The sequence below is a fragment of the Hypanus sabinus genome, chromosome 8, assembly GCF_030144855.1.
Source record: "Hypanus sabinus isolate sHypSab1 chromosome 8, sHypSab1.hap1, whole genome shotgun sequence".
In the NCBI taxonomy this organism is placed as follows: Eukaryota; Metazoa; Chordata; class Chondrichthyes; order Myliobatiformes; family Dasyatidae; genus Hypanus; species Hypanus sabinus.
Window position 1 is genome coordinate 83208607 of NC_082713.1, and position 24911 is coordinate 83233517.

The 24911-nt window shown below is 39.8% G+C and overlaps 2 protein-coding genes across 2 annotated transcripts in view; both read left to right on the plus strand.

The window, feature by feature from the left end:
- The window catches only part of LOC132398276 (uncharacterized), a 1154100-nt gene that overhangs the window by 829556 nt on the left and 299633 nt on the right, over positions 1 to 24911 (plus strand). The window lies entirely within an intron of this gene.
- The window catches only part of LOC132397774 (sodium- and chloride-dependent neutral and basic amino acid transporter B(0+)-like), a 56583-nt gene continuing 33104 nt past the window's right edge, over positions 1433 to 24911 (plus strand). Inside the window, exons 1-7 of the mRNA XM_059976537.1 lie at positions 1433 to 1504; positions 1710 to 1863; positions 9698 to 9829; positions 11257 to 11424; positions 14486 to 14624; positions 21776 to 21908; positions 24335 to 24475. Coding sequence (XP_059832520.1) covers positions 1433 to 1504; positions 1710 to 1863; positions 9698 to 9829; positions 11257 to 11424; positions 14486 to 14624; positions 21776 to 21908; positions 24335 to 24475 — 939 coding nt within the window. The remainder of the gene's footprint in view (positions 1505 to 1709; positions 1864 to 9697; positions 9830 to 11256; positions 11425 to 14485; positions 14625 to 21775; positions 21909 to 24334; positions 24476 to 24911) is intronic.

Here is a 24911-nt window from a genome sequence, read left to right on the forward strand (position 1 = left end):
TGAAGCTAAGAGCTGGAAAGGTGATTGGCGAAAGTGATACAGAGCTGGGGAAGGGACAGGATCATGGGACGGGAGGCCTAAGGAGAAAGGGGGGGGAAGCACCAGAGGGAGATGAGGAACAGGCAAGTAACTAAATATGTCAGGGATGGGGTAAGAAGGGGAGGAGGGGCATTAACGGAAGTCAGAGAAGTCAATGTTCATGCCATCAGGTTTGAGGGTACCCAGCCGGTGTAAAAGGTGTTGTTCCTCTAACCTGAGTTTGGATTCATTTTGACAGTAGGCATGACCTCTTGCAGAACATGCCTATCTGGATACAGAGATACCTGAAGTTGTAGAATCCAGTATTGAGCACAGAGGCCTGTGAGTTGCCCATATGGAAGACGAGGTGCTATTCCACAAGTTGACTTTGGCCTCATAATAACGTAGCAGGAGGCTACAGGTGTATATCGGGATGGGATAGAGAATCGAAGTGGAAGACAACAGAAAGTGAGGTTGCTGACCGAACAAAAATGTTCTTCTCTTGAATTTTCCAGTGTAAAGAAGACCACATTGTGAACACTGGATACATTATGTTAGATTGGGAGAAATACGAGTGAATTTACTTCATTTATGTACAAACTAGTCAGCTGTACTTTAGGCCATCTATGCTTCCATTTTTCTCGCTCCCATACCACTGTCTGACCTGCTAGGCATTTCCATAGCTCTCCTTTCCACTACTTGTGGCTTCCTTTGCTTGTATTCTCGTTTTAAGAAAAATTAACTTCAAAATCTCTACTAATAATTTACTCATCCTATGTGCCTTTGACATAGCATAATTACAACCGATTCATGTAAGTAAACCAAAATCAGTTAATGTTTTATGTGATACCACTTGAAGTAATCTCAGAATACTTTGAAGAAACTAAATGCTCAAACTGTAATTTCAAAGTTTAAAATAAACTCTGGCACTTTTAAATTCCTGCCATGTTATATAAAAAAAGTCTTACTTCTAATGAAGTACAATGAGAGTTCTGCTTTGTCTGGGTTCTAAACTTATGCAGAAGTATTTGATAGTCTGTACTTTTAAATTCCAGATATTATCATATACATTTGTCCAATGAGCTGATGCAGAATAATTCATATTGCCATAAAGTGTTCTAAAACAAATAAAAGCAACCAGCAATCAAAAAATGTTGTTCTGACAGATCAAGCTATTAATGGCAGAAATAGTCTGAGAGTCTGGATGTCATGACCTGAGTAAACAGAGCTACACCCCTTTTAGATTGCATAAAAGGCTCTGGATTCTGAATGCCTTTGAGCCTTTCAACAGGTGGAGCTCATTAATCTGTGAACAGAGTCCTGAAGCAGGAAAGAAAACAAAGGATTTTTTGATTAAGGTGCTGTCTGGAGGGTTTTCATCCACTGCCTGCAAGTGGAACAATTACTGCCCATAATGAACAAGGAAGAATTGACATTACCTGGCTTCTCACAGAATGTTATCCAAACTCATATTCCAGAGAACACAGTGAGTATTTTTTATCACAATGCAGCAGAAGGGTACTATTGATTTGGTACTTGTGAGTTGCAGAGGCTCTCTGTTTATTGTACGGTCAAAGCTAAGTAGAGAGCAGCAGAACGTATTTGCAGTTTGTTAACATTCTACTTCTTGTGAGCGATATAGTTTGTTGAAGCCCGACATCGGATTCAGGTATTTCCTTTCACTCCCCCAGGCTGTCACTGATGACAATGTGACTCAAGGCGATGAAAATGTGGAGCGAGGAAACTGGTCTTCGAAGACTGACTACCTGCTCTCAATGATTGGCTATGCTGTGGGTCTGGGTAATGTCTGGCGATTCCCTTATCTGGCGTACAGAAATGGAGGAGGTAATGTAGAGTATCCAAAGAGCAGTGGTGGGAAAATAAGGTAACAAAAGAGAACTTGTCTGGGTCATACAGAGTATTAAACTGACTGCACTGGACATGCTATAACAGCGGCTGAGCACTATAGGGATAAGGAAGAATTAAATGAATCTCTCAATTCTAAACTGTTACCTTAATTTGAATTCCACCTGTGGGACTAGGAAGCATTTTCATCTATAGATAGTAAAAAGGAAATTAATATTAAAATCATTCAATCAGTTTATTCCAGAAGAAAACTGAATATATCTGGGAATACTTAGAGTGAGAATTCAAGTTTCTGAAAGACTGACTTTAATCACAGCCCCATTTAAAGAGATTTGACTCCAGTTGAGACTAAGATATATCAAACAAATGGTATTTAAAACCATAATGAATGGATCTTGGTAGGTGTGTAGAACTTTTCATTTTTCACTACTGAATATATTTTAAAGTATTGTTGCTAAAATGCAAAATCATATCTATCGGGTATGTTTATTATACAGCATCTGTATTTTTTATCTATCAGTTTCCCCAATCAGTCCCTGGGGCCCCTTAGATAGGTTAATGGGAAATACTCATTGCAACCTCACCAAATTACAAACTATGGCACAAAACTACAAAGGTGTCACAACACAGTTGCTTGTTGTTTTGGGTCAGAGAAAGGGAATACTTGCTTCTGACAGAGCATGTACTTTGCAAGGCAGGAATATATATCGCTGGTCTTCATTAAATGATTAGAATTGGAGTTGAGATGCAGTAATGTCCATTCATATTATAATAACTTTACCATTCAGCAGCTATCCTGCAAAGACTGAAGGTAAATTATTTAATGGACAGATGTATTAAATAAATTATATTTGCATATGTCAATGTAAAGGTACAAAAGATCAAAAGATAAAACCATAATAAATAAACTGGAAAACGTGTTTCCACAAAGAACCTTAAATGTGTCATACTTCTAGAAGAGAATTGGAGTACTAACTCCCTATTTACCTCAAAGTAATCAATAATGATCTATCTGAAAATATATCTAACTGATACTCAGGCCTTGGAAATCAGGAAAGATTCAGTCTGTCACCTTCAAAGGGCTTGGTAAAAGTTGATGACTCCTTTTACTTCACAAAGAAATGTTGTTGTTTTTTTAATCATCACGTTTCCACATTTGGTTTTAAATGCAACATTTCCTGATCATGAACTGCATGCAATGACAGTTGCATAGCTCCTCAAATGATAGAATCGGGTTTAAGCCCCACCTTTTGGAATCAGGTTACAGCACGTCGGTATGGCCAATAAAGAAACACTCAACTGAAAGCTTACAGGTTCACATTCCTAAAGATCAAGTGCCCACATTCAAGTTCCTTTTGGATTAAATTTTTTGAAGAAATGAGAACAATTGGTAGATTCTCTAAACTAATTTGAACAAAGAATCATTTAAACCTTCCTTCTTACACAAACATTCCTTGGATCACTAAGAAAGTTTTCAAAGGAACAAATCTTTGCATGTGATGTGTGACATGTTCAACTTCAAATCAGGATTTATGATGTGTAAACTTACAAGGTACAGGGATAGGTGTGCTTCTGTTTGTTCCCACTGTGAATAAAGCATGCATACAAAATACATTATATGCACATCTACTCTGTCAAAGTCACAGTCTCTTGGTTTTCAAAAGATTATGAGGCTCTGGTTAAGGTACATGGCAGGTGGGGAAAAAATGAGTATAAGAAATGCAAAGGAACACCTTAAGGAAGGTATCAGGAAAACTCAAAGAAAGCATGAGGTTTCCATAGCAAATGAGGTGAAGGAAAATCCGAGATTCTACAGATATGTTAAGAGTAAAAGGATTACAAGGGACAAGATTGATCCTCTGGAAGACCAAAATGGTAATCTATGCATGGAGCCAAAAGTAATGGGGAAACCTTAAGTGTATTTTTTCCATTTGTTTTTACTTGGGAGATGGACAGAGTCTTTAGACATAGCATAGCATAGAGGAGGAGATGTCTGCTGTCTTGAGACAAATTAAGGTGAATAAGTCCTCAGGTAAGGATAGCTGAAGTTGCTGCACTGTTTTAGAAAGGCTCTGAGAATAAATGGTAAATGGTAGGCCAGAAGTGGGAAAGAATACCAGAAGATATTCCAAGTGACCAGATACAAGAGTATCTGGATAGTCAGGGGCTGATTAGGGATAGTCAAAATGGGTTTCAGCATGGTAGATCATATCTAACCAATCTTATAGAGTTTTTTGAAGAAGTTACCAAGAAAGTTGATGAGGGCAAGGTAGTGGATGTTGCCTAAATGGACTTTAGCAAGGCAATTGATAAGCCCCTACATAGGAAGTTGGTCAGGAAGGTTCAGTTGCTTGGCATTTAAAAGGAAGTTAGAAAATTGGCTCAGACATTGGCTTTGTGGGAGAAGCCAGAAGTGGTAGTAGATAGTTGCCTCCCTGACTGGAGGCCTGTGACAAGTGGAGTGCTGCACGGATCAATTCTTGGTCTGTTGTTGTTTATCATCTATATCAATTATCTAGATGATAATGTGGCAAATGGGATCAGCAAATTTGTGGATGACACCAAGATGTGGGGTGTAGTGGACAGCGAGGAAGAGCTTGCAGCAGGATTTAGACCAACTGAGAAAATGGGATGAACAATGGGAGATGAAATTTAATGCAGACAAGTGCAAAGTATTGCACTTTGGGAGGACCCACTTGAACAACAGGGCACCGAGGAGTGCAATAGAACAAAGGGATCTGGAAATTCAGGTCTATTATTTATTGAAAGTGTTGGCACAGATAGTAAGGATAATAAAGAAAGTTTTTGACACATTGGCCTTCATAAGTCAAAGAATTGAGCAGGGATAGGATGTTATGTTGAAGTTGTTTAAGACATTGGTGAGGGCTAATTTGGAGTAGTATGTACCATTTTGGTCACCTGCCTACAGGTAATATGGAAATAAGGTTGAAAGAGAACAGAAATAAATTAAAAGGATGTTTCCAGGACTGGAGGAGCTGAAATATAAGGGAAGACTGAATAGGTTAGGACTAATTCCTTGGAATGTAAAAGACTGGGGCAAGATTTGATAGAAATATACAGAATAATGAGAGGTATAAATAAAGTAAATTCAAGTAGACTTTTTCTACTGACGTTGGGCTAAGGATAATAAACACAAAGTACACTGCAGGTGCTGTGGTCAAATCAAGACGTACAGAAAAGCTGGATGAACTCAGCAGGTCGGGCAGCATCTGCTGAAAGAAGCAGTCAACATTTCAGATTGAGACCCTTTGTCAGTACTAAAGAAGGAAGGGGCAGGGGCCCTATAAAGAAGGTAGGGGGAGGGTGGAAAACCAATCAGAGGAAAGATCAAGGGGTGGGGGAGGGGAAGCAGGGAGGGGATAGGCAGGAGAAGTGAAGAAGGAATCTAAGGGGAAAGCACTATGGGTAGTAGAAGAAGGCAGAATCATGAGAGAGGTGATAGGCAGCTAGAAGAGGAGACAGAGTGAAGGTGGGATGGGGGAAGGGAGAGGGAGGGAATTATCGGAAGTTGGAGAATTTGGTGTTCATACCAAGGGGCTGGAGACTACCCTGACGGTATATGAGATGTTGTTCCTCCAACCAAAGTTTGGCCTCATCATGGCAGTCGAGGAGGCCATGTATGGACATATCTGAATGGGAATGTGAAGGAGAGTTGAAGTAAGTGGCAACCAGGAGATCCTGTCTGTTGTGGCAGACGGAGCGGAGGTGCTCGACGAAGCGGTCCCCCAATCTGCGTCGGGTCTCGCTGAAGTAGAGGAGGCCGCACCAGGAGCACCGGATGCAATAGATGACCCCAACAGACTCACAAGTGAAGTGTTGCCTACCCCAACAGACTCACAAGTGGTGGTTCACCCAGCCCTCAAATTCTGCATACCTTGTCGGCCGAGTTGGTGTACGGCACACCCCTGGCCGTCCCAGGAGAGTTCATACCAGCCCCAAGGGGGCAAGAGAAAGAACCTGCAGCTGTCCTGGACAGGCTACGTGAAAGGCTCGGCAACCTGGCCCCCATACTGACTTCACAGCACGGACGGACCCCCACCCATGTACCCAAAGACCTGCAGAACTGTAAGTTTGTGTTTGTACAAAGTGGCGGACACCGGGCACCGCTACAGCGGCCGTATGAGGGGCCGTTCAAGGTGATCAACAACAACAGGTCCACGTACATTCTGGACATTGGGGGGAAAGAGGAGGTTTTCATGGTGGACTGACTCAAACCAGCCCATGTGGACTTGGCGCAGCCGGTTGAGGTTCAGGCACTGCGGCGCAGAGGCAGACCTCCCAAACAGGGGCTGATCCAGACTGTGGACATTGGGGGATGTATCGCTGGTTCTGGGGGGGGGGTTATGTGGCGACCCACTTTCTGCGCAGGCGAACCGGCTCACAAATAGCCAGCGCACAGGTGGAGACTTTGGTATTGCACCTCTGATGTCATTTCCACCCGGAGAGGGCGGGTGCTAGGGATTAAATGCTAACACCGCGAAGTTTGAATAAACTAATCTCAAAATGATTTACCGACTGCATGTCATTATTTCAGCGCTGTGTGTAGCACATCACTACAGTGTCTTTTTTTCGTAAAAGCAAAAATCCTCTCTGGTTAGTGAAAACAGGTACTAATGTAGGTTTGTCGTAACAGCGAGCTGTCGTAGAGCAAATGTTCGTAAAACGGGGGCCACCTGTATTTACTCAATTTTGGCCACCTTGCTATGGGAAGGATGTTATTAAACTGGAAAGATTAAAAAAAGACTTACAAGGATGTTAACAAGACTTAGAAACATAGAAAACCTACGGCACAATATAGGCCTTTTGGCCCATAATGCTGTACTGAACATGTCCCTACCTTAGAAATTACCTAGGGTTACCCATAGCCCTCTATTTTTCTAAGCTCCATGTACCAGGACTTAAAGAACTGTGTTATAAGGACAGGTTGAACAGACTAGGGCTTTATTCCTTGGAGCATGCAAGAATGACGGGTGTATAAATTATGAGAGGCATAGAAAGAATGAATGTATTTAACCTTTCTGAAGATTAGGCTATCAAGATTTATTGTGTTCTGGACAGCCCTATTTTATGTAATTTTTTTTTCAAACCTTCACTGACAGATCAAGCTTTTAGCATATGGAAAAGGAAAGGTATAAAATGTTTTCGTGATCTTTTTTTTGAAGGTACTTTGATGTCTTTTGATCAACTTTCTAACAAATTTAAATTACTTAAATCTAATTTTTTTAGATACTTGCAAATTAGAAATTTCTTACATAAAATTCTCCCATCTTTTCCTAATTCAACTCCATCGGATTTTTCAGATTTGATTTTTACTTTTAATCCTTGCCAGAAGGGATTAGTAGCTTTTATTTATAACATGATTATGAAGATACAGCCAGAAATATCGGATAGAATTAAACAAGAATGGGAAAAAGAACTTCGATATAATATATCAACAGATAAATGGGAAAAAATTTTACAAATGGTTAATTCCTCTTCTATTTGTGCTAAACATGCTTTAATACAATTTAAAATTGTACATAGAGCTTATATGTCTAAAGATAAGCTTGCTCGATTTTACTCGCATATCAACCCTCAATGTGACAGATGTCATTTAGAAGTGGCTTCATTGACCCACATGTTTTGGGCATGTCCCACTTTACATAACTATTGGAAGGACATTTTTGATGTCATTTCCTCAGTATGGAATATCGATTTACAACCCCATTTTATTACTGCAATTTTCGGTATACCAAATGAAGATGGTAATCAGTTTTCCCCTTCAATCAGACGAATGATTGCCTTTGTAACATTAATTGCCAGAAGGTCTATACTACAAAAATGGAAAGAAGTAAATCCTCTTACTACATCTCAGTGGTTCTCCCAAACTATTTCCTTTCTGAGTTTGGAAAAAATTAGAAGCACTATTTTTGATTCTTCAATTAAATTTGAAGAAACCTGGGGACCATTTATTCGACATTTTCATATGAATTAATTTGGCCTATTTCAGATCCTTTTCTCTATTTATCCTTGTTCAGGTATGGAGTTCCGGAGTTTTTTCTTGACACTATCATATATTTATAAACTGTTATTATTGCCCATGTTAGTTTAGTTTAGTATTTTTTTTTCAATATATATTTTCTTCTATATATTTTCAATTTTTTTTTTCTTTTTTGATGATTATTTTTGTTTTTTTTCATATATATTTATATAGACTTGATTGATTTATGTACCTTTTGTTGATTGATGTTTAATAGGATATTATTATCCTATTACTAATGTAATTTCAAGTTTATTGAATTTGTAATCTATTCATTATCATGTGTTGTTTTTTTTATATATGAAATTTAATAAAAAGATTGAAAAAGAAAGAAAGAAAGATTTATTGGACATAGGTTTAAGGTGAGAGGGGAAAGATATAATAACAAATTGAGGAACAACATTTTTATACAATGGATTGTACGTATGATGAAGTGGTTCAGCTAGGTACAATAACAAATTATAAAAGACAGTTGGACAGATATGTGGATAGGAGATGTTTAGAATGCTATGTGCCAAATGCTGGCAAATGGGATGGTTATAGATAAAAACAGGTAAGGAAAAAAAAATTGAGCAGAATGAGCCATGTGTTGGGAGGGGGGTGGAAAGTTAAATTAGATGCTAGAAGGGATAAGTTGAACCATATAAGGAGGGATGGTTAGCAGATGGAAACAGATGAGAGAGGGAATGGGAAAAGACACGCAGGTAGATGGATATAACAATGATGGGCAGGTGAAATCAGGTGGGTGAGTGTAATGAACTTTGGTAATGTGGAGAGGAAAGATGGGCACAGGGAATGGAAAAGGTGAACAAAATGAGAAAAAAAATCCTTGGTGGACCAGTAGGAGTGGGAAGCCAATGGATGAACGTCGATTTTGCAAAAGTTGGAATTTCAATGATCATTTCATTAGGTCACAGGATTGGCAAGTGGGATGTGAGGTGTTGTACTTGTAGTTTGCATTTGGCCTTGTTGTGACTGTAGAGAAGGCCAAGAACAGACATATCAGCATAGAAGTGGGAAGAAAAGCTGTGATAACATGAAACTGGAAGCTCAAGATGGCCATTGTGGATAGAATGCAAGTGCTCCTCTAAGCAGTAGCCTGGGCCAAGCCTAGCCCTGCTGGCACAGGGGAGGCCACTTTCCTATCACAGTGAGTCACTGGATCGGCTAATCAGAATTTCCATGAATGCTGGCCGGTATGGCTTCTGTGCTCACTGGCATAACTGCCAACAATCAAAGATTCAGAGGATGAAGAATATGATTCCATTATAATTTTGATTTTCTACTGGATGTTTCTAAATTGTAGTTCTTGCTCTACCTTGTGATCTGAAGTCACTCAACGTACCAGAAGTAATCATTCATTTTAATGTTTAAATTCCTGCTGCTTTGAATTTAGTGATTTCAGCAATATGTTGTGCACCTTGTGGTGAAAAATCTCAGCAAGGTTTCTATTGAAAGCAGAGTTTGAAGTCTCAGCTCCAGCGCTGACTCTGTAATAATATCCATCAATATGAGTGTGTTGAAAGGAAGCATTTTGTGCCAGACGTCATCTGAGACCCTCAAGTAAGTGTTTGTTGAGAGAAATGCAATAGCACAAAAGCACGATTGTACATTGTGTCAGTTTTGTTTGCTGTTCCCTGCCTAAGTAAATTTGGAAGTGTCATTGGAAGTTAGTTCCTGAGGTAATAGGTGGTTTAAAATCTAATCTTCACTCCAAAACATATGAATTAACATAGTTATTCTAATATCCGTACAATCTTTTTCAACTTCTAGGAGCATTTCTTATTCCCTACGTTATCATGTTAATGCTCACTGGGATGCCACTGTTTTTCTTGGAATGCTCCTTTGGACAATTTGCCAGCCTTGGACCAGTTGCAGTGTGGAAAGCAGTTCCAGTCTTGCAAGGTTAATATTCACTTAATTGTATTGAATTTAACTGATGTTAAGATAATGCTTCATGTTTTCCTAGCCCTTTGTTTTGGTGAATTTTGAAGCTCACCAACTGTGCATTTTTACTGAGAGAGATGCAGATAGTGAAAAGACAAGTGAAGTATTTTTCTCATTCTCATATCAAGATCCAACAATAGCGTTGTTTTTGCCACACTTATTATCGGTTCATTTAAGTTATGTTAGCTTCAATTATTTAGGTGATATATTTGGGATTCATTAGATCGCTGTAATGCATTTAAGATGTGCTGAATGTATTCCATTGAATGGGTAGTTCAATCATTTCCCAGCACATTTGTGTTTGTTGGGAATGAGTAGAATAGGGAAAGAGGAATGTAAGTAAGTTCATTCTCTTCTCAGCCCGCTTTCCCTTTACCGTCAGCCGTATTCCTACCAAACTACTGACATCCCAATTTGCCTTCCTGGCCCCCATATGTTCTTCTTCGCAAGTGCATTTTATTACCTTTAAGCATCATTAACAAAACACAATTAGTTTCCACATTGTGGTGACATTCAGTCTAACACACACCAAAATCTCCACTGACCCCCTGTCATTCTATAAACTTCTCATCCAATGAAAACCATTGTCTTTGAACCTGGTGTAAACACCATTTCTTGCTCACTAACCCCATTCCTCTCTATTCACAGCTTAAAGCTGAACTTGGATTTCAGAAACTTGGTGTCACAAGTGATCTGAGATCTCACATCTGCACCAGAACCAAGGCTGATTGCTTTTACCTTCATAATACTTTGCCTCTGCTTCAACTCACCCATCTTTGTATGTAAATCCTCTAATGCAGTTCTTATCAGACCTTTATTTTCCCTTTGCCATAAGGTTGAGCTCATCCAAATACTGTGTACATCACAACTGTATCAAATCCCATCATCCATGGCCAACCTGCATTCCAATCTCCTTTACTCCATCATTTATCACACTGTCTGCAACCATTAAACTGCTTCCTCCCAAGAACTCCCACTCTTTTTATCAATATTTTCTTTATTTTTGGTAATTACTTCTGCAAAGTACCATTAAAAAATTGATGTGGCCTTACAGAATATGCATTCATACCTTCCACCCTATACAAAAAGGATCTTACATTTGTCATTTTTCAGTTGGTAATTTGTGAGATAATTCTGAAAACTAATATTAACATTAAAAAAGGAAATATACCCTACAATTCCATTCAACTCCCCACCATAACGTAGATAACTGCCTCCAACCATCTCAGTTCCCTGATTGCCAATTTAATCTCTCACACCTCATCTGCTCCCTCCATTCAGTGAGATACATGAAAGATGGCATAAATGCCCAGCTGCATACCTGGTATGTCTACTTCTAATAAACAGTTTCTAATTTAAATTTTCTTCTTACAATTAATTTTAAGGTGTGGGCATTACTATGGTCCTGATATCAACACTTGTGACCATTTATTACAACTGCATCATTGCGTACAGCCTGTTCTACCTGTTTGCCTCCTTCCAATCCCCTCTGCCGTGGGCAGACTGCTTCAGCTGGTGGGGAGCAGATGAAGCCTGCAGCAGAACATCAAACGGTACTCTGCTTACTTCTTTTTGCTGACGTGCAAACACAGATCAATCATTTTTTCAGTTTGTACAAGTGAATCAGTAAAGGTTGAATATAATCACCACCTTAATTTTCATTTTTGCTGGCAGTCAGATCTGCAGGATATAAAACTGATAGCTGATGAGATCACATTGGTTTGCAACTATGCACATAGGTAAAAATCTGCTTCACTAGACAGGCACAGACTCACTCTGAATGTACAGTGAAATGTGCGGCCGTCTACAAAGAAGTTATCATCATTCCCATCTATTCCGGAAAGGGAAAAGGAGCAAAAAGAGAAACTCACATCCAGTTCTTTGGAAACATCAACAACAAGGCCATTACTAAAGCTGGTCTTTACCTGGTATAAAAACCTCCAATAGCCTTGACAGGTGATTAACTACCGGTTGGTATAGCGGGGTGAAGATCTGCTACATTATAGAACCATAGAACATTACAACACAGGAACAGGCAGTCAAGTTTTGGAGAAAATCTTTAACAGAATATCCCATGTATATTAAAAAGCAAGGAACTAAAGATGCTGAAAAATACTGAAATGATTTAGCAGATCAGGCATCAACCTTTTTCTCTCATCACAGATGTTTTGTCTGCTGAGTATTCCCAGGAAGTTCTGGATTATTTTTAAATCCCATTGATATGTGTCACACAGTTGGAACCAGCTGATCCACACAGTCATTCACCATGTCCTCCTCAGCAGAAGTGTGGGAGTCAGAATTCCACTGGATCAAGCAGCATCTGCAGGAGGAACAAATCATTGATGGTTTGAGTCACAACCCTGAAGCAGGACTCCAATTACTGAGGGGAATCAAAACCTCTCTATATATCTCCCTGCCCCATATCAAACATTTTTGCCACATCCTTCGGGAATGAAAAGGCAGTGACTAACCCAGATGGCGATGGAGCAAATTCTTTCTATCGAAAGTGGATACAACCATTTTGTTACTCTGACCAGTAGTTGACTCGCAGGCATTTAGGCATCTGTAAACATTTTCAGTTAACTTCAAGAGTTACAGTGAACCAAAGAAAGAGTGCACCTATATTCTTTGGAAGGGGACAGGTCAATTCTTTGTTCCCTTCACTGTCAGATGTTACTGCCTGAAGATGTCAGGAAGCTAGTTTGGGAGGCTTACAGGATCCTAACTCGGCAGGAAAAGCTAACATGAATGACTCATCAAGTCATAGAAACTCATTAGGTAGATGGTATACTTCTCATCAGAACCCCCATGACAAAACCACAGTCCTACTCTTAAACTGAGTCTATTGACCTATGTCAATGTTTTTACAATCATTTGAGCAATCTTCCATTTTGTTTTTTGCTTCAGGGTGGGTCACAGAACACAATGCATGTTACATACAAACATTAACAAATATTCTTATAAAGAGATTTCATAACAAGTTATAGAATATGGCCTCATACCCAAGTGTGCAGAGCCATGTAGTGGGTCGATTGTGATATGTCTGGTGCAATATAAAGTATGTGAATAGAATACTGTACACTATAACATATGAGCCTTCTGTAAAAGTTGGGGTAAAAAGCAAAGTGTCTCATGCTTCTGAGGGATTTGGATTTAAATATAGATTTAAGAAGTTTACTAACGAAATCAAATCTGGCAGAGGTTAACAATGCAGAAGTTCCAGGCTATAGGAAGGCATCAATAGGTCATTCAGGTGGCACAAAAATAACAAATGGAATTCAATCCAAAGAATCTAAGGCAGTGCATTTGGGGAGGGGAATATACATCAATGGTTATTAAATGTACTAAGAACTGTAAAGGATTCAATAACAGGTCCACAGCTCCCTAAAGACAAACGGTGAAGTAGATGAGATACTTAAGGAGGTGTAGTATGCAGGGGTAATACAGATCTCTCTGCATCCAGAAAGACTGCATTCGAGACAATGAGGAATTTTCCCTGGCTTAGTTTTCCCTGAAGTGATAGAGATACATGGGGTTGGGGAGGGGTCAGGAATGTTTGGTTAGACAAGCTGGCAAAGGCAGACATATTTAATAAAAGCATCTGTATGGTTATCTGAAGAACCACAGCCAGCAATATAAGTGTATATTGATGGGGTTTTCTGCAATATGCCCAGTACCTGTAATGTGTGTAGTCCGACACATTATTAAACATAATACACAGGGTGATTCAGGAGATGTGCTGTCAACATAGAATACATGAAACACATAGTGGACTGTAATCTGTAGGATACACTTTGAAGTCTGGTTTTCTACAATACGTGCTTTGTGATAAATTGTTATAATAGAGCTACTTATATTCTCTTTAGATTGCCATTTGAAATCAAATAACAGCCAATCAGGGGTTTGCCGTAGTTGGGCTCTGCACACTGTTCTGATTGCCACGCTACAAAAAAATGTGGAGGCTCAAAAGAGGATTAGAAGAGGCTTATCAGGTTATTGCCTGGAATGAAGTTATGGAAAAGCTTAGAAAAGCTAGGATTGTTTTCTCTGGAGGCTAAGGGGTGGGGTGTTTGGGGAGGGTGGTGACCTGAAAGAAATATATAATGTTAGAAAAGGCGTAGATAGGACAGGTGATCACAGTTTCTATCCCCACGTGGAAATGTCAAATACTGGAGGGCATTGGTGTCAGATGAGAGTGGAAATATTTACAGGAGAATTATGAGACAGTTTTTGTTAATACAGACTAGTACATCTCAGGAATGCGCTGCAGGGTAAGTGGTGAAAGCAGATATCATAACAATGATTCAGATGCATTGAGTCAGACACATGAATAGGCAGCAAGTGGTGGGATGTACTCTGATGGGATTAGTACTGTGGCATTATGGTTCATGCAAGTTACATGAGCAATAGGGCTTGCTCCTGTGCTGAACACTTCTATTTTCTATTTTTATGCTCTTACTCAATGTCATGTATAAGATCAAACTGTTTAATCATTTTCTGTGTTTCCAACTTACGATAGCGAAAAAAATGACTGACTTCAGAGCACTTTGAGACATTCACACATTAGATGACAATGCATTTAAATATCTTTGTTTCACATTCCACATCTTCTAGATCCACTCTGCAATATCACATTGGACAATGAATATTTTGAAATTGTTAATTCAACATGGCTGCAAGAAAACAATGTAACTTGCATGAATGGATCAAAAATTGACGTTTCTCACCAGGCTCCAAGTGAGCAATACTGGGAGTAAGTAATCCGTGGCAGAGTGCAGCACCATTAAACTGCACCGTTAGTTTCCGCTGGGATGCATGAATGTCTTGTTTATGTGTAGATATCTGATAGATTTAAATACAAATATGACTAACATTGGAAGATGCTGTATCTAACCCGCTTTGTTGTAACAGTGATTTGTAAGATAGTCAATTGTATCAATAGTGGATAACTCAGGTCAGTTCTGTGGGGTCTCTGCACTCACTGCTTATACATAACTTTGCACTGCCAGGTTTTCAAATACGTGACTTAATAATTTCATTCAATCATTGTGACAAAAACAATTCAGCATAAATATGAATAATTCAAGACAGTACATGCCACAAATGCATCAAAATATTCTGTAACTTCAAGTTAATGGAAATGAATCTCACTGGTAGGGGAGCACCAGTCCATTGTCTCCCAAACCATTTCCGATCTCATCAGCTCAGGAGATCTCCCATCCACGGCCACCAAACTTATACTTCCCAGACCCTGCACTTCCCATTTCTACCTCCTACCTAAGATTCACAAACCTGCCTGTCCAGGCAGACCCATTGTCTCTGCTTGCTCCTGCCCCAGTGAACTCATTTCTGCCTATCTCGACTCTGTTTTATCTCCCCTTGTTCAATCCCTTCCCACCTATGTCCGTGATACTTCTCATGCTTTACATCACTTCAAAGATTTCAAGTTCCCTGGCCCCCACTGCCTCATTTTCACCATGGACATCCAGTCCCTATATACCTCTATCCCCCACCAGAAAGGTCTCCAAGCTCTCCGTTTCTTCCTGGATTCCAGTCCCAGCCAGTCACCCTTTACCACCACTTTTCTCCGCCTCACGAAATTAGTCCTCACCCTTAACAATTTCTCCTTTGGCTCCTCCCACTTCCTCCAAACTAAAGGGTCCTAGCTATGCCTGCTTTTTTGTCAGCCATGTGGAGCAATCTATGTTCCAGGCCTACACCAGTATCTGTCCTCCTCTTTTCTTATGTTATATTGACGACTGCATCGGCGCTGCTTCCTGCACACATGCTGAGCTCATCGACTTCATTAACCTCACCTCCAACTTTCAACCTGCCCTCAAATTCTCCTGGTCTATTTCCGACACCTCCCTCCCCTTTCTAGATCTTTCTGTTTCTATCTCTGGAGGCAGCCTATCCACCGATGTCTACTACAAACCTACAGACTCTCACAGCTACCTAGACTATTCCTCCTCCCACCCTGTCTCCTGCAAAAATGCTATCCCTTTCTCTCAATTCCTCCACCTCTGCTGCATCTGCTCTCAGGATGAGGCCTTTCATTCGAGGACAAAGGAGATGTCTTCCTTTTTTAAAGAAAGGGGCTTCCCCTTCATCCACTATCAACTCTGCCCTCCATCGCGTCTCCCGTATTTCATGCACCTCTGCCCTCACCCAATCCCCCTGCCAGCCCACCAGGGATAGAGTCCCCCTGGTCCTCACCTATCACCCTACTAGCCTACAGATCCAACATATAATTCTCCGTAACTTCCGTCACCTCCTACGGGATCCCACCACCAGCCACATCTTCCCCTCCCCCCCACTCTCGGCTCTCCACAGGGATCGCTCCCTACGTGACTCCCTTGTCCATTCATCCCCCCCCCATCCCTCCCCACCGACCTCCCTCCAGGCACATCCCTGCAAACGGAAGAAGTGCTACACCTGCCCCCACACTTCTTCCCTCACCACCATTCTAGGCCCCAGACAGTCCTTTCAGGTGAGGCACCACTTCACCTGCGAGTCAACTGGGGTGATACTAGGGTGATATACTGTATACAGTACGCCCTATGTGGCCATTTATACATTGGGGAGATCCGCCGCAGACTGGGAGACCGCTTCGCCGAACACCTCCAGCACCTCAGTCCTCCAGTAGTGGCAGGATCTCCCTGTGGCCACACACTTCAATTCCACAGACCACTCCCACTCCGACATGTCTGTCCATGGCCTCCTCTACCGTCAAGATGAGGCCACACGCAGGTCGATGGAGCAATACCTTATCTCCCGCCTAGGTAGCCTCCTACCGGCCAGCATGAACATCCAACTCACAGACCTCCGTTGATACCCCTGGCCCCCTCCTTACCCCATCCCTATCTATAATTTTAGTCTGGTTCTCTTTCTCTCTTTTTTTCCCCTCTCACTATAATCTCTCCCCAGCCCTACCTCTCTTTCTCTTTTATTTCCCATAATTTTCCACCTTCCCCCAGCCCATTTCCCTTCAGCCTATCACTTCCCAGCTCTCTACTTCATCCCTCCCCCCACTTCTTATCCCCCCTCGACCATCCCATGTTACTTCACTCCTAATGAAGGGTTTTGGCCAGAAACATCGTCACTACCTCCTCCCATTGATGCTGTCTGGCCTGCTCAGTTCTGCCAGCATTTTGTGTTTTTATTTATTTCCAGCATCTGCAGATTCACTCGTGTCACTGGTAGGAGATATCTTTTCTGGCCATGCTTTCCTGATTACTTCCCCACCCTAATTGTTTCTTCTCCCCTCTAATCTTTTTACCATTTAACTGTTAACATTTCCGTTAGGTTTAGAACTCTCCAGATTATCTGGCAATTATCGAAATCCAAGATTTACTGAGTGTGAAGTAACAGCACACCTGCTAATGTGCTTTACCAGGGACTTCACAGGGAGTCCAGTAGTGAGGTCCAGTCTAGATGGGATAACTTGTCTGATCCTATGCTGGGTCAAACTTGGTCAAACTGGGGATTCTATTTAACTTCCTAGAGGTTTTAGATCTGCTGAACTTTTTCTTATCATTTGGAATAATATGTTAATTATTAGTAATTAATTATTTGTTTTAATTATGTGAATATTTTAATTATTTCTATTTTTCTGAGTGCTAGCATGTTGATGTTTACAATAATTCTAATCTTTTAAGGAATTGTTTCAATTTGACTGGAAGTTAAATGAAAGTAATGTTTAAATAGAACATAAGCATGCTGTAAATTTCCCTTAAGTGGAGTTATGAAGACAAAGCTTCTGCACAATGTCACCTTATCACCCAACTCAGGTGAATAGAGATCTATAAAAGTAACCCCTCCACCTCCAGAACAGAATGTTCCAGCTCTGTGGGGTCTGTGGACAAAGTCTGGGTGGCAGGTTGAGTCAAACAAGACCCAGTTCACACTGAGAAGAGAGAGTGCAAATGCTGAAAAATAAATGTGATTGGTGCAAGGTCTTGACCAAAAACATTGAGTGCTCATTTTCCTTCACAGATGCTGCTTGACCTGCTGAATTCCTCCAGTAGTTTGGTTTTTTGATTCAGTTCATGTTTTCTGTAAAATTCCATCTCTTGATTTTCACATTAATATTGCATCATTAATGGAGATAAATTTCCATTATTAATTTAACCAGAAGTCATGCAAATCTGAGGATAGTGACAGGAAAGCTGGTATGCTATTTATTTTATTTCAACTAATATCTCAGATCATCCTATGGCCTTCCTTCTTCAATAGTAGTAGTAGTAAAGAAATTGAAAATAGAAAGGAAACAATATTATTTCAAATTTGATATCCAGCTTGTTAATAATTTATTTTGGAAATATTAATTTCCTCGATGGAAAATATCATTTTGGCCTGTAAAACATATGCTAAAGTGACAAACCTGTGAGGATCGGTATCCGTCTGCACCATTGCTGTCAATGTGCCTGCCTTGCATACCACACCTTGTGCAAAAGCACGTGTACAGTTTGATATCAAACTCAGTAATCTTCCCATTAGCCTGCACTTGTATCTAGATTATTCTGTTGAGATCAGGGACCCAGGACATAAATCAAACTCAGTGTATTAGATTGGCTATGCACAAACACTGATCATCAATTCTTAGAAAAATAGAGGGCTATGGGTAACCCTTGATAAATTCTAAGGTAAGGACATGTTTGGCACAGCTTTGTGGGCCAAAGGGCCTGTATTGTGCTGTAGGTTTTCTATGTTTCTAAGTCAAGATGAATATTTGGTAGTGCACACAAGATGCTGGAAGAACTCAGCAAGCCAGGCAGTATCTATGGAAAAGAGTAAACAGTCAACTTTTTGGGCTGAGACCCTTCATCAGGACTGGAAAAAAAATGGGGTCAGAGTAAGAGGGTAGGGGAGGGGGAGAAAGATGTACAAGGTCGTAGGTGATAGGTGAAACGGGGAGGGGGAGGGGTGAAGCAACAAGCTGGGAAGTTGATTGGTAAAAGAGATAAAGGGCTAGAGAAGGGGGATCTGATAGGAGAGGGTAGAAGATCATGAACAAAAGGGAAGGGAGAGGAGCACCAGAGGGAGATTATAGGCAGATAAGGAGATAAGGTGTGAGAGGGAAACAGGAATGAGGAACGGTAAAGGGGGGGCAATTATCGGAAGTTCAAGAATTCAGTGATCATGCCCTCAGGTTGGAGGCTACACAGACAGAATATAAGGTGTTGCTCCTCCAACCCGAGTGTGCCCTCCTCTGTTGCCATAATATGGGACCAAGTACACAGTGGAAAAAAATAATGTTTTCATTTGAGGATGCTGTGAGATTTAGACTCCAATTTCAAGTAACCTGTGTATCCTTTGGACACACTCGGAGCAGACTTGATGGGCCAAACAGCTTACTTCTGCTCCTATATATTATAGTCTTATGACAGCTAGCACCATATTAAGGATGGAATAGTGAAATCTCCCATTTTTGATTATGAGCAAGAAGTTTACAAAAATTCCTAGAGTTTAAATATAAACTGGCACTCAGTCCAGCCATTTGTACTGCAGTCAATTATGGATTGAAGTTGTAGATCAGAACGGTGAGGCTACCACCACAGCAGCCATTGGGAATGAGCTAGCTCAATGCTACCCTTGAGATAATCCTTGTTGTGGATAGTCCCAGTCTTTAGAAATTGATCTGCTATGTACAAATAGGGAAGTAGGCAACTTCATTTCTTGTCAGTAGCTCTTTCCTCGGTGCCCTTGGAATCTTGTATCTTGAACTTCAACTTCAGTAATAGAACAGTACCTTTGCAAGGTAAGAAGGTCGGCCCATTACCGTTTCAACAGCAATCTTTAACATGCAGTTGCAGTATCAGTCAAGCATTCCCTAGTGCGTATTCCTATAAAGCTAAGTAAATTCAGTTGTCTCCACGACAAAAGAGACTGCAGATGCTGAAAACTGGAACTAAAAACAAAACATTGGAAGTCAGCAGGTGAAGCAACATTGCTATGCAGGCTGTCAACCTGAACTATTAACATACACATGTTGCCCCCACAGTTGCTGTTTGATTTCTTCTACCGTTCTGTTGATTGTCTAAGTGACCTCCAGGGATCTGTCAAATGCAAAATGGGCAAGGGTAGTTTTGATTGATTCTCAAGGAGAACTGAAGTGACTTTAATTTAACACATATAATTACTGTCACTAACATAACCTCGAAAACTACCACATGAAATTCCAAAACAATGAGGCAATAAGTACTGTCAATGTTGGGCAAGAATTGCTTACTGCATTTGGAAAAAAGTTCTCAAGAAAACCTCTGGGTTACACATTACCCCTTGGCAGACAGGCAGATAGAGTTTTGGACTTGAGTTAAATCAAGGATAGTGGATGAAGCAGAAAAGTGACCTGGGCTGAATTCAATACTCCAGATGCAGCCTAACTGGAGTTTTACAAAGCTGCAAGAAACTTCACGATTTTTATCCTCCTTCTCAGCTTATCTCCTTACCTACCCATCACCTCCCTCTGGTGCCACTCCCCCTTCCCTTTCTTCTGTGGTCTACCCTCTCTTATCTCCTTCTCCAGCCCTGTATCTCTGTCACCAATCAACTTCCCAGCTCTTTACTTCACTTCACCACTTCACCACTCCCTCTATATATAAATATATGATTTATATATTACACAAACATCAGAAGTTCCTCTACGGATCTCTGCACAACAGCATTAGACTTGAACTAATGGTGTTTAGCAGGGAACAAGGGCCGGCTGGAATAAGTCCACTATCCTCTGTCTTCTACAGGCAAGCCAAATGGCCAATTCAATATGGATCCCATGCATCTTCATCTTTTTGATGAGTCTCTTGTGAGGGATGTTGTCAAGTTCCTAGTAAACTGCACAGGAAGCCGTACTGACTGTCCCTAATTTTGCCAAATGCTCGTAAATGCTACACTTAAGAATCCTCTCCAGTATCATCCCTACCACTGATGTGAGAATCACCAGTTTAACTTTCCCAGAAGTAACTCTATTTCCCATTTTGAATAATAGTACGACATTAGCTACTCATCAGTCTTTCGAGACCTCACCCATGGCTAGACAGGACATAAAGCTCTTCATCAAAGCTTCAGAAATCTCATGTCTTGTCTCTCTCAATAATCTGGGGTATTTCCCATCTAGTATGTAGAAAATCCATCTTTGAGACCCATTGCTGCTTCCTTCCTCATTTTACAATGCCATCGCATATTAACATACTTCATACTGATTTCCCTATCCTCTGTATTCTTCCCCTTGGTAAGTACTGATGCAAATTACTCACTTAGAACCTCTCCCACAGAAACAGGAAGAGCTTAACCCCTTAGATTCTACTCTGTCCAATAATATCACGACTAGTTCAACATTCCTCAAGTCCACATTCCTACCCTTTACCCCATCGCTTTCAATAAGCAGACGGCATCCACGTTATTCTGTGTTGTCAACTGGGGAAGAAAATCATATAGATCAACAACTGATACTGAAATTATCCTTCTTTCAACATGATCCTGAAAATAAATGGCACTACAGTCTTCCAACTCTTCAACTGAAGTCTAAAAATATGTAATTGACTCTTCCTAAGCTTAAAACTTATTGATCATTCCTTTAAGTAGCAAGGAGTCAGGGCCCTGTGAAGGATGGATTTCCCCCAGCCCACAACACGTTAAATATGTTTCTATGATACAACCTGTGACTTTAGCAGTGGCCTCAAAATTACCCCAACACATTTTCTCACGTTCCTTACATTGACACGTACAAAACCTTTAAAATAAACGATGCCATTCATAATTCAAGAAGTTTGCAATATAAATCAGTCACATCGTGCAATAAAATGCATACACTACACAGCAGGATTTGTAGACCATTATCTTACTTATCCATAAAGGTGTTAACAGTACCCTTATTTGCGATATGTTTGTTTTCATTCTATTCAGTAAAGTGGCTTTACGTCGTTCGAGTTCAATCAGTGAGACGGGGCAGATAGTCTGGTACTTAGCTCTCTGCCTGCTTTTGGCCTGGCTGATAATTGCAGTCACACTATCTAAAGGAATCAAATCTTCAGGAAAGGTAAAATAATTTGTGATGAGTAAAATGCAATTTCTGGTAACAATCAACAATGTAACTGCAATTTATAAATTATTTGAGAAGTGTGCTGGTTTATCTCAAATGTGATGTTAACAATAATTAGGCAAGTGTGGATTCTATTATTCATGATTCTTGCCCACCTAAGTTATATCTGAAGACCTTTCTCCTGTATGAAAGAAACAGTCACAGTTCTCCAAACCTCTGAATCCCCTACTGATCAGACTTCCCTTTTCTACTCTTCAGTTCAGAATATGTTGACTTTATAACACATGAGAAAGCATGTAAAAGATCTGAGCTTGAATAAACAGAAGGAACAACAGTTAACTGCTTAGCAATGTTATTTTTAAAATACGTATCAAACCAGGGAAGTGGAGGGGTGATAGATGGGCCCTGGAATGAACTTCGGCATTTTCGTTAGCCATAAGCAAAGTGCCAAAAAACTGGAGCTAACGTTGTTCCTAAATAACAATCGCAGCAGGTAACAAACTAGTGCACCATACGTAAATGCTAGGGAGAAAATCCTAAGGGATAGGATTTATATACATTTGGAAAGACAGCTGCTGATCAAAGATACGTTAAGATGGCTTTGTGCTTGTGAAATCCTGCTTCACTACTGTAATTGAATTTTTTGAGGACATAATTAAGAAGAGTAATGAAAGGAGGGTGTTTGCCTATATAGGTTTCAGTAAAACATCTGACCTGTGTGGTAGACTAGTTGAGAATGGTAAGGCACATGGGATCTAAGGCATGCTGGCTAAACAGATCCAAAATAGGAAACTGAGGATTCATTTCTGATCAGTAATCTATGACTACCGATATATCGCAGGGATCAGTGCTGGATCCCTTGACGTTTATGATATTTACTAACAACTTGGGCGTGTATGGAAGAGATAGGATTAATACATCTGTGAATTACATGAAAGTAGGTGATGTTGTAGACAAAGATGAAGGTTGTCTGAAGCTCATAAGGGATAAATCAGATGAAAAACTGGACAGATCGTTGGCAGATGAATTTATCCCTGAAAATTATGAGGTAATGCATTTTCAAATAAGGTTAGAACATATCCACTAAGGAATATTAATAAACAGAGGGACACTGGGGATCAAATCCATGGTTCCCTTAAAGTGTCAATACAGGTGTATAAGGACAAACTAGACATTTGACATACTTGCTTTCATAGGTCAGGGCACAAGAATATAAGAGTTGGGATGATAAGCTGCAGTTTTACAAGGCAGTGGATAGACTATGTTTGAAGTATGGTGTGTAGTTCTGGTTGTTACACTATAGAAAGGATTTAACTGAATTCGAGAGTGCAGAGAAGATCCTCCAGGATGTTGCCTGAATTGGAGATTTTAGTTATGAGAAGAGATTAAGATACTGAGTACAGGCATGGAGTGAATATGGCCATGGGGTAACCTGATAGATGTATATTACATTATAAGAGGCATAGATATAGATTACATAAATTATTTTTCTTGTAGTAAGTATCATAAACAAGAAGGTATAGATTTAAGGTGAAAGAAAAGAATTGAGGGGAAAGATTTTTTAATGCAATGAATGGTTGAAATCTGGATCTCACTGCCAGCAAAGGTAGGAAGTTGGTTACAATCATTGTATGAATGAAAAATTTAAAAAGGCAATTACATAGTCAAGGCTTAGACAGGGGGAGACTTTAAGTAGGAAAATAACATTAGTGTAAATAGGGCAAGAGGTCAGTATGGATCATTAATGTGGTAGGTCAAAGGTTGTACAGCTCAGTGACAACTGAAATAATGTGGAAGCTGAATTAGAATCAGATCAGGTAGAGAAAGTAAATGCAAGGGAAAGCAATACTGGGTTAAGAAAAGGAAGGGAAAATAAGAAAACAATTTAAATCAATTAAATAGTTGGCTTTTAAAATCTCTTGACTTTACTTTATAACTGACGGAGGTGAGGAACCATGTTTCAATCTTTCCCTTCTTAGGACAGAGGAGAATGGAAGTTGGACTCAGGTGCATCAAAATTCATCATGCCATTCTAAAAGTCCTTTCTCAATAACAATTTATTTTTGCATGGTAAATTTAACAAGCAGTTATAATTAAATCCAATAAGCATTTTAAAATAATATTGCAGCTAAAGATAAGATTCCATTTCCGTCAAGAAAATTGTGGAACTTTACAAACAGAGCACTTGGTTCAATAAATGTATAATTAACAAATAATTTCTCTGTCCCTAAGCATAGGGCATTTAATTATTAAGTATGAGATCTTTTGTTTTTGTAAGCAAAATCCATCCCGAATTTGTGTTACTTAAGTTCAGTAAAATAATATCCAAAAGAAATATGTTTTTATGTAATTACACTTTATCAAACTGACTTTTGGTGTTCTCTGCTTCTTTTGTTGTTTGTGAATCTACTCTCCATGATCAGGTGGTTTATTTCACTGCAACGTTCCCTTACGTGGTTCTTATTATACTACTGATCCGAGGTGCGACTCTGGATGGAGCCTATAAAGGAATTGAATTCTATATTGGAAGCCAGTCAGATATCAGTAGACTAACTGACGCTGAGGTAGGTGCACCAATAATCTATAAAAGCAACTGTATTTCTTAGTCAAACCGAGTTTGTGCTTCACTTTTCTTTATTTCATTGATTTATGAAAAGTTAAATTTATAAATAACTGCCACTTTTTGGAATATTTATACATGAGGAAAATTACCTTAGTTTTTAATTGATAGATAGATAGATATATAAGAAAATTGATACCAAAGAATAAAGACTAAGAACTTTGATTTGTATTTTAATATTTAGTTCTTGCAGATGGGATATTACAGCAAACATAGAGAGATTTTTTTTAATTTCAATTAGATGATAGAATTGGGAGGGCAACGATTGTAAAGAAATCCAATGCAATAATAACTATATTACATTCTTCATACCTTCATTTTAGTGTCTAGTAGACAATACACTAATAAAATTGGGGCAGGTTACATAAAAACAATAAAGT